The 9,619-nt window shown below is 45.0% G+C and overlaps 1 protein-coding gene across 3 annotated transcripts; it reads left to right on the top strand.

Moving 5' to 3' along the window:
• Positions 1 to 3,403: 3,403 nt before the first annotated feature.
• Positions 3,404 to 7,731, top strand: LOC112241976 (protein-lysine methyltransferase METTL21C-like). Of its 3 annotated transcripts, XR_006081804.1 has the most exons (6): positions 3,404 to 3,944; positions 4,851 to 4,968; positions 6,018 to 6,263; positions 6,810 to 6,907; positions 6,984 to 7,144; positions 7,221 to 7,731. XR_006081804.1 is itself a non-coding variant. In XM_042313823.1 (5 exons), the coding sequence occupies exons 1-5, from the start codon at positions 3,597 to 3,599 to the stop codon at positions 7,056 to 7,058; spliced, it is 885 nt and encodes a 294-aa protein (XP_042169757.1). In that variant the 5' UTR covers positions 3,404 to 3,596; the 3' UTR covers positions 7,059 to 7,731. The 3 variants fall into 3 exon arrangements, 2 of the variants coding, with proteins under 2 accessions (XP_042169757.1, XP_042169756.1); XM_042313823.1 differs by having other exon boundaries at positions 6,984 to 7,731; XM_042313822.1 differs by having other exon boundaries at positions 3,405 to 3,944; positions 6,810 to 7,731.
• Positions 7,732 to 9,619: the final 1,888 nt, after the last annotated feature.

Genomic DNA, 9,619 nt, shown 5'->3' with positions numbered 1-9,619 from the left:
TGGTCACAGTACAACAATACTACAACAACATACTGGTATGGGGGTTGGTCACAGTACAACAATACTACAACAACATACTGGAATGGGGGTTGGTCACAGTACAACAATACTACAACAACATACTGGAATGGGGGTTGGTCACAGTACAACAATACTACAACAACATACTGGAATGGGGTTGGTCACAGTACAACAATACTACAACAACATACTGGAATGGGGTTGCCTCCAAGCTGCCATTTGAATCAGTTCACCCGGCAACCTCTGCCCTCTATGATAGGTTAAATCTAGAAATGGCTTGCTATTGGTTACCAAGTCAAAACCAGTATAAAAAGGTCACAGTGCAACAATACCACAACAGAATCAGACACTGACATCACTCCCTCTCTCTGTGGACCAGCCATTTCCTTTGGCCCTGTCCCCCTCATCAGACCCCTCATACCGAGCTATGTAGGGCAGAGGCAGGGGCATACCAAGGACCTCTGACAAAAGGGTTTCAGGCTGGATTAGATTTGGTTTCAACGGTCATATCAGAAACCCGAGAGCTGGCGTATTCAGGTCAAATTCTCTTAGCCTGGCCAAACGCTGACTAAATCAAAACAGTTTTTAATGGAGGTCAGAGTTACAAATTCCCCCTGATGACCTGTCTTGGGGTCTGCCCGGGGTCTGACCTATGAGATTGCACTGCAGAAAGCCCTATTCTGTTACCCCTGTCCTCTGGTGAAGCTATGAGGGTAGATCAGCTAGCAGACAGCCCTATTCTGTTATCCCTGTCCTCTGGTGAAGCTATGAGGGTAGATCAGCTAGCAGACAGCCCTATTCTGTTACCCCTGTCCTCTGGTGAAGCTATGAGGGTAGACCAGCTAGCAGACAGCCCTATTCTGTTACTCCTGTCCTCTGGTGGATCGATGAGGGTAGATCAGCTAGCAGACAGCCCTATTCTGTTACCCCTGTCCTCTGGTGAAGCTATGAGGGTAGATCAACTAGCAGACAGCCCTATTCTGTTACCCCTGTCCTCTGGTGAAGCTATGAGGGTAGATCAGCTAGCAGACAGCCCTATTCTGTTACCCCTGTCCTTTGGCGAAGCTATGAGGGTAGATCAGCTAGCAGACAGCCCTATTCTATTACCCCTGTCCTCTGGCGGATCTATGAGGGTAGATCAGCTAGCAGACAGCCCTATTCTATTACCCCTGTCCTCTGGTGGATCGATGAGGGTAGATCAGCTAGCAGACAGCCCTATTCTATTACCCCTGTCCTCTGGTGGATCGATGAGGATAGATCAGCTAGCAGACAACCCTATTCTATTACCCCTGTCCTCTGGTGAAGCTATGGAGTCCAGGTTCAGTTGCAGCCGGCCGCGACCGGGAGACCCATTGGGCGGTGCACAATTGGCCAAGCGTCGTCTGGGTTAGGGGAGGGTTTGTCCGGCAGGGATGTCCTCGTCCCATTGCGCACCAGCGACTCTTGTGGTGGGCCGGGCGCAGTGCACACTGAGACGATCGCCAGGTGTACGGCGTTTCCTCCGACACATTGGTGCTGTTGACTTCCGGGTTAAGTGGGCAATGTGTCAAGACGCAGTGCGGTTGGGGCATGTTTCAGAGGACTGTAACTACCAATTAATTGGGGAGAAAAAGGGGTAAAAATATATATATATACTGATTTGACTCTGTCATTTGTTGGCGATATCCAATATGTATTGATAGGAGAAGGGCGATGGCCAAGTAAAGTTGACCAAGTGGATTCCTCAAGCTTGGCATCAGTTAAACTTGAGACAGTGGTATTTTGGTGATCCAAACGAACCCGGGAACCAGAGAACTCCCTGTTTTTAATTAGCCCCATTTCTAAGTGTCCCTACAAGGAGACTAAATCAGACCCAGAGGTCAAGACTGTTACTAAACCTGCTCCAGACATACCAGAGTCAAGAAAACACAGGTCACGACTCAGGACAGATATTACAGCCACATACACTTAGTGGACAAAACATTAAGTACACCTGCTCTTTCCATGACATAGACTGACCAGTTTAATCCAGGTGAAAGATCCCAAATCCACTTCAATCAGTGTCGATGAAGGGGAGGAGACAGGTTGAAGGGTTTCTAAGTCTTGAGACGTGGATTGTGTGCGGAGGGTGAATTCGGAGGGTGAATGGCCAAGGCAAAATATTAAAGTGCCTTTGAACGGGGTTTGGTAGTAGGTACCAGGCGGTTTGTGTCAAGAACTGCAAAGCTGCTGGGGTTTTCACGATCAACATTTTTCTGTATGTCAGGAATGGTCCACCATCCAAAGGACATCCAGCCAACTTGACACAACTGTGGGAATAGCCAGAATAGATCCAGAATAGAGCCAGAATACAGCTAGAATAGAGTCAGTATAGAGTCAGAATAGAACCAGAATAGAGTCAGAATAGAACCAGAATAGAGCCAGAATAGAACCAAAATAGAGCAAGAATAGAGCCAGAATAGATCCAGAATAGAGCCAGAATAGAGTCAGAATAGAACCAGAATAGAGCCAGAATAGAACCAGAATAGGACCAGAATAGAGCCAGAATAGAGCCAGAATAGAACCAGAATAGAGCCAGAATAGAAGAATAGAACCAGAATAGAGCCAGAATAGAGCCAGAATAGAACCAGAATAGAGCCAGAATAGAATCAGAATAGAGCCAGAATAGAGCAAATAGAACCAGAATAGAGCCAGAATAGAGCCAGAATTGAGCAAGAATAGAGCCAGAATAGAGCCAGAATAGAGACAGAATAGAGCCAGAATAGAAACAGAATAGAGCCAGAATAGAGCCAGAATAGAGCAAGAATAGAGCCAGAATAGAGCCAGAATAGAGCCAGAATAGAGCCAGAATAGAGCCAGAATAGAGACAGAATAGAGCCAGAATAGAAACAGAATAGAGCCAGAATAGAGTCAGAATAGAGTCAGAATAGAGCCAGAATAGAGCCAGAATAGAGCAAGAATAGAACCAGAATAGAGCCTGAATAGAGCCAGAATAGAGCCTGAATAGAGCCAGAATAGAGCCAGAATAGAGCCTGAATAGAGCCAGAATAGAGCCAGAATAGAACCAGACTGAGATGAGAATATGAGGAGTGTATTGACTGAGATGAGAATATGAGGAGTGTATTGACTGAGATGAGAATATGAGGAGTGTATTGACTGAGATGAGAATATGAGGAGTGTATTGACTGAGAAGAGAATATGAGGAGTGTATTGACTGAGAAGTTATTTTGGGTGAGATGTTAGTTCCATTATTTGGTTGACGGTACATTTAGTGCAACATAGTTGGGGGGTCAGGGTGTCATTACAGTGCGTAGCCTGTGACAGGTTGTGAGCAGCAACAAATATGTTGTTACCAAACAGGGTGAGAGGGAGGAGTGAAGAAAGGCAGGGGTGGAGTTAGGGAGGGGAGATAAACTCAAGTGTTGGACACTGGGAGAGACTGAGCCTGAAGAGACGCTGTGTTTACAAAGTGTGGGAGAGACTGAGCCTGAAGAGAGGGCTGACTGTACCATTAGTAGCTAAGGTATCAACGCAACATCAGCTACGACACTATATATCAGTGCAGAGGAAGTAACATTGTAATTTATCAGGTTTCTATGGACCCTTTATGCACATCTCACCAAGAGGAGGAGAAGACTGTGATCATGAAAGAAGAGAAGGAAACGGAAGACGAGAAGAAACATGAGGAGGACGAGAACGATGATGATGAGGAGTCAGATGAGGAGGAAGATGAAGATGAGAAAGATAATAGCGAGACAACAGTGATAGACGGTGAGGAGGAATCAGATGACAAAGCCAAGGAGACTGAACCCCGGCAGCAGAAGGAGCAGGCCTGGGCCCCCACTACCTACTCCAAGTTTGGTAAAGAGGTGTTTTGCTACGTAGGAGAGGAGATCAGCATCTTTGAGGCCTTGGACTCTTACGGTGCTGTCACCTGGCCAGCGGTGAGTTAGTCTACTATTTAACATGACATTCATAGATAACAATGATAGCGGTGATGGCGATTAGGATGGAAGTAAGGAGGGAGATACCACAGTGGTCTGAAACTTCTGGTTTACAGACCACATCAGGCCTGCAAGTCACATTATTCAGGCTTGCTGTAATTATTATTGTAATCCAGCCAGAAGATCCAACAGTTGGAACCTTTAATCTCCCTCAGCCTGCATAAGAATGACTGCCAGGGTAGGAAAATTCATTCTTCAGACTTCCTAAATCATATGAACTCAAACAGCCGTCTCAGTAACAGGTGCAATAAGTCCAACTTCGAATCAGTTTAGAAAAATGTATGTTATTTATGTTTGTATAGCATAAGATTAATCAATCAATGTATATGCAAAAACACAGGTATTGAAACCAACAATTCTAAAAATCAACCTATACAATAGAGCATGCTGGGAAGTATGATAAGGATGGATGTGGTATTAAGTTACTCACTTCGAGAACTTAACAAAGTAGCTCAAATTCTTTTCCTTTTGAAGTCCAATGAACTCACAGAATAACGCTGATTAAGTGTGGATGGAGGATGATGATTGGTTAAATGTTTCACAGTGTGGATGGAGGATGATGATTAATGAAGTTCTAACAACTATAATGATGGTTTCTATAGTAACTATGGTTGAAGTTCTAACAACTATAATGATGGTTTCTATAGTAACTATGGTTGAAGTTCTAACAACTATAATGATGGTTTCTATAGTAACTATGGTTGAAGTTCTAACAACTATAATGATGGTTTCTATAGTAACTATGGTTGAAGTTCTAACAACTATAATGATGGTTTCTATAGTAACTATGGTTGAAGTTCTAACAACTATAATGATGGTTTCTATAGTAACTCTGGTTGCCTGCAGGCGTTGGCTTTGTGTCACTACCTAGAGACCAACGTTGAGCAGTTGAACCTGGTGGACAAGGCAGTGCTGGAGCTCGGAGCAGGTCCTGGCCTAGTGTCTATTGTAGCCACACTCCTAGGTGAGTCTGGGCATTAAATTTACTCATATTGTACATCTGAGAAGATCAGAGAGGTGTAAGAAATATGGCAACATTTCTACCTAGCCTATCAAGGTGGCTAGTAAGGTGGAGGAGGTCCTGTCAGGGTGGCTAGCAAGGTGGAGGAGGTCCTACCAAGGTGGCAAGCAAGGTGGAGGAGGTCCTACCAAGGTGGCAAGCAAGGTGGAGGAGGTCCTATCAATGTGGAGGAGGTCCTATCAAGGTGGAGGAGGTCTATCAAGGTGGAGGAGGCCCTAGCAAGGTGGAGGAGGTCCTAGCAAGGTGGAGGAGGTCCTATCAAGGTGGCTATCAGGTGGAGGAGGTCCTAGCAAGGTGGAGGAGGTCCTATCAAGGTGGCTAGCAAGGTGGAGGAGGTCTATCAAGGTGGAGGAGGACCTAGCAAGGTGGAGGAGGTCCTATCAATGTGGAGGAGGTCCTATCAAGGTGGATAGCAAGGTGGAGGAGGCCCTAGCAAGGTGGATAGCAAGGTGGAGGAGGTCTATCAAGGTGGAGGAGATCCTATCAAGGTGGAGGAGGTCCTATCAATGTGGAGGAGGTCCTATCAAGGTGGAGGAGGTCCTATCAAGGTGGAGGAGGTCTATCAAGGTGGAGGAGGCCCTAGCAAGGTGGAGGAGGTTCCCTAGCAAGGTGGAGAGCAAGGTGGAGGAGGTCTAGCAAGGTGGAGGAGGTCCTAGCAAGGTGGAGGAGGTCCTAGCAAGGTGGAGGAGGTCCTATCAAGGTGGAGGAGGTCCTAGCAAGGTGGATAGCAAGGTGGAGGAGGTCTATCAAGGTGGAGGAGGTCCTATCAAGGTGGAGGAGGTCCTAGCAAGGTGGAGGAGGTCCAATCAAGGTGGAGGAGGTCCTAGCTAGGTGGAGGAGGTCCCGGCATTCTATACCACTTACACCTATCCAATCTTTTCAGATCCGCATGAAGTGTCCTCGGCGACTAGACAACTAGTGGCTAGGGGTTGATTTGGTACTGGCCACCTGTATGTCTGTTCGTTGAATAACAGAGTGCTTCCTGTCCCCAGGTGCCTGGGTCACAGCTACAGACCTACCAGAGATCATAGGTAACCTGAGAGCCAACCTGCTCCGTAACACAAGAGGGCGCTGTAGGTACACTCCCCAAGCTGCAGCTCTGTCCTGGGGTCCTGACGTGGAACGCACCTACCCCAGATCTGTCTATCGCTATGACTACGTGCTGGCGGCTGATGTGGTGTATCACCATGACTACCTGGAAGAGCTGCTGTTCACCATGAGATACTTCTGCCGTCCAGGTTGATTGATTGATTGTTTGATTGACTGATTGATTGATTGTTTGATTGATTGACTGATTTGTTGGTTGGTTGATTGATTGATTGGTTGATTGATTGACTGATTGGTTGATGTATTAATTGATTTGTCAAATGGTTGATTGGTTGATTAATTAATTGATTGGTTTATTGATTGGTTGATTGGTTAAATTATTGATTGGTTGATTTGTTAAATTATTGATTAGTTGATTGGTTGGTTGGATAGTTGATTGATTGATTGACTGATTGGTTGATTGAGTTATTGGTTGATTGATTAATTGATTGGTTGATTGACTGATTGGTTGATTGGTTGATTAGTTGATTGGTTGATTAGTTGATTGGTTTATTGATTAGTTGATTGGTTAATTGGTTAAATTATTGATTGGTTTATTGATTGATTGGTTGATTTGTTAAATTATTGATTGGTTGATTGGTTGGTTGGTTGGTTAGTTGGATGAACAGTTGATTCATTGAACAGTTCCCTGAATGTAAGACATGAAAGCCTTAATCAACTCATTTTATTTCCCTTAGGAACCACTCTGATCTGGGCCAACAAGGTCCGCTTTCCCACAGACCTGGTATTCACTGAGGACTTCAAGAACACCTTCAACACCACCCTGCTGGCTGAGATGGGAGAGGTTAAGATCTTCATGGCCACATGCAGAGAGACAGAGGATCACCTTCAACACCACCCTGCTGGCTGAGATGGGAGAGGTTAAGATCTTCATGGCCACATGCAGAGAGACAGAGGATCACCTTCAACACCACCCTGCTGGCTGAGATGGGAGAGGTTAAGATCTTCATGGCCACATGCAGAGAGACAGAGGATCACCTTCAACACCACCCTGCTGGCTGAGATGGGAGAGGTTAAGATCTTCATGGCCACATGTAGAGAGACAGAGGATCACCTTCAACACCACCCTGCTGGCTGAGATGGGAGAGGTTTATGCCCATGTGTAAAAGGTAGGGATAAGGGAAGGCAAGGGAATAGTTAACATCCTGCAGACTATGCTAAATGTAACCAAGACTTCCTGTCCCTTCTTCCTCTGAGAAATGCTTGAAGACAGAAGGCGGCCATCTTGGCTAATGATAATGGACGTTGATGGACTACTGATGTTGTCAGTTGTTGATGTTCGATGTTCTACTTAATACTTACCTGCTATATCTAGTGCTTTATTGTTTACGTAGTTGTTACATGTAGTTTATATTGATAATATTATTAATGTATGTACTTTGTTGTCTTGTTCCATTCTGTATTCAAATATAATTTGTTATGGATATATAAAGTTTCTAGTAAAAATCTACACATTCACTTTTTGCTGCCCTAAACATATCAAAACACGTATTACATTGAATTTCTTTCCTACCAATCTACACAACCAACTCCACATCTGCAAAAGTCAAATAAAAATGATAGAAAATGTTCCAAATTAAATAAAAAATGTCTTCACCCCCCCCTGCCCAGAGTCAATGTTTGGTGGAAGCACCTTCGGCAGCCATTACAGCTGTGAATCGTTTTAAATAAGATCCTACCAACTTCACACAACTCTTATGGAAAACAGACGCTCAGTGGCCAGTTTATTAGGTACACCCATCTAGTACTGGGTCGGAACTCCCTTTGCCCCCAGAACAGCCTGCATTCTTCTGGGCATGGATTCTACAAGGTGTGTGGTTCAAAGAACAGAAATTGGACAGCTCTCCGGTAAATAACCATACATTGACATATTTTTATTGCAGAACAAACGTTTGGGGTATGAGCCCTTCTTCAGCGTGCGAGCCAATGGCGTGCGAGCCAATGGTCAGCCAATGGTCAAATGTCACAACAACAAAACCTCACAGACGAGCATCATTCTAAATTCCACGTCAGTATTGGCCCAATCCAGAGATCCCAGCAGAGGAAGCTGTGTGGGGAAACATGACAATCAAATAAAAGACATGTAGACACACAATACAATTACATTATGATGTCATTCCCTGTCATTATGATGTCATTCCCTGTCATTATGATGTCATTCCCTGTCATTATGATGTCATTACCGGTCATTATGATGTCATTCCCTGTCATTATGATGTCATTACCTGGTCATTATGATTTTCCCATGTCATTATGATGTCATTAATGCCTGGCATTATGATGTCATTTTCATTATCATGATTATGGCATTGTGATGTCTGGCAACAGGTGATTTTCCATCATGATTATGGCTGTTGAAATGCCTGGCAACAGGTGATTTTTCATCATGGTTGTGAATGGAGCTCCTATGCTCACATATCTTTGTCTTAAGTTGACGTTTGGTCTCACAGTACCCGCAAAGTAAGAGGTTACAGGAACACTTTAATACACAATGTAATATTTACAGTGTTAAATATCACTCACATGTTTCATGTTGTCACTTTAATAAGGTTGGTAGCAACATGTGGACATCTGTTGCAGCTCCAGTCAACTACAAAACCCACAATGCTTTGCTATCTCTCTGGGCTAGCAAACGTACCTTTCACACAATAATACCACGGGTGATGTCAGCACGTGAAGCAGCTAGCTTGCTGTCAAATCTCCTAAACAAACAGAACGATCAATTTAAGGAGTCTACAATCTCACCGGTGTTCAATATGCATGCTTTGCAGCTATCGGCGACGTCTGCTTTGCAGTGTGTGTGGGCTCTGACGTTGCTACGGCGACGTCTGCTTTGCAGTGTGTTTGGGCTCTGACGCTGCTGGCGACGTTGCTTTGCAGCTCTGGCAACGTCTGCTTTGCAGTGTGTGTGGGCTGGTTGCTCTGCGACGTCTGCTTTGCAGTGTGTGTGTGGGCTCTGACGTTGCGGCGACGTCTGCTTTGCAGTGTGTGTGGGCTCTGACGTTGCTACGGCGACGTCTGCTTTGCAGTGTGTGTGTGGCTCTGACGTTGCTACGGCGACGTCTGCTTTGCAGTGTGTGTGTGGGCTCTGACGTTGCTACGGCGACGTCAGGGCAGAGTGGGGAGAAGAGAAAGTGGCATTGCAATGATGAAATAGTTGGAGGGAAAAACTAAGTTGAATAATTTGGTGTGAGAGAACATCTAAGTGAAATTACAGACCTTGTCATGACGATATAGACCGATGGATGGGTCCTAAACCAGTATGTCATACTATCTATTGGCTGATTTGGTGATCTGGGCGTCGTTGTTTTAACAGTTCGTTTTCTCCAGCGAAGAGAACCTTATCGTGAAGATGTGGCACAAAACGATTTCCTGATTTCACAGACGGACCACTTCGAAGTTACAATCATGGCGACGATTGTTATGTGACCCACTCATAGAACATAGACTCACCAAATTAATAGGAGTTTCATTCTGGAGTGGGACT

The sequence above is a fragment of the Oncorhynchus tshawytscha genome, unplaced genomic scaffold (assembly GCF_018296145.1).
Source record: "Oncorhynchus tshawytscha isolate Ot180627B unplaced genomic scaffold, Otsh_v2.0 Un_contig_837_pilon_pilon, whole genome shotgun sequence".
NCBI classification, from domain to species: domain Eukaryota; kingdom Metazoa; phylum Chordata; class Actinopteri; order Salmoniformes; family Salmonidae; genus Oncorhynchus; species Oncorhynchus tshawytscha.
Note: the sequence above shows the minus strand (reverse complement) of the source record. Positions and strands in the feature narration are given on the sequence as shown.

Coding starts and splice junctions, on each gene's coding strand:
- LOC112241976 (XM_042313823.1), top strand. CDS start 3,597: ATGGACCCTTTATGCACATCTCACCAAGAGGAGGAGAAGACTGTGATC. Junction 3,945..4,850: donor GTGCTGTCACCTGGCCAGCG/GTGAGTTAGTCT, acceptor GGTTGCCTGCAG/GCGTTGGCTTTGTGTCACTA. Junction 6,264..6,809: donor GAGATACTTCTGCCGTCCAG/GTTGATTGATTG, acceptor TATTTCCCTTAG/GAACCACTCTGATCTGGGCC.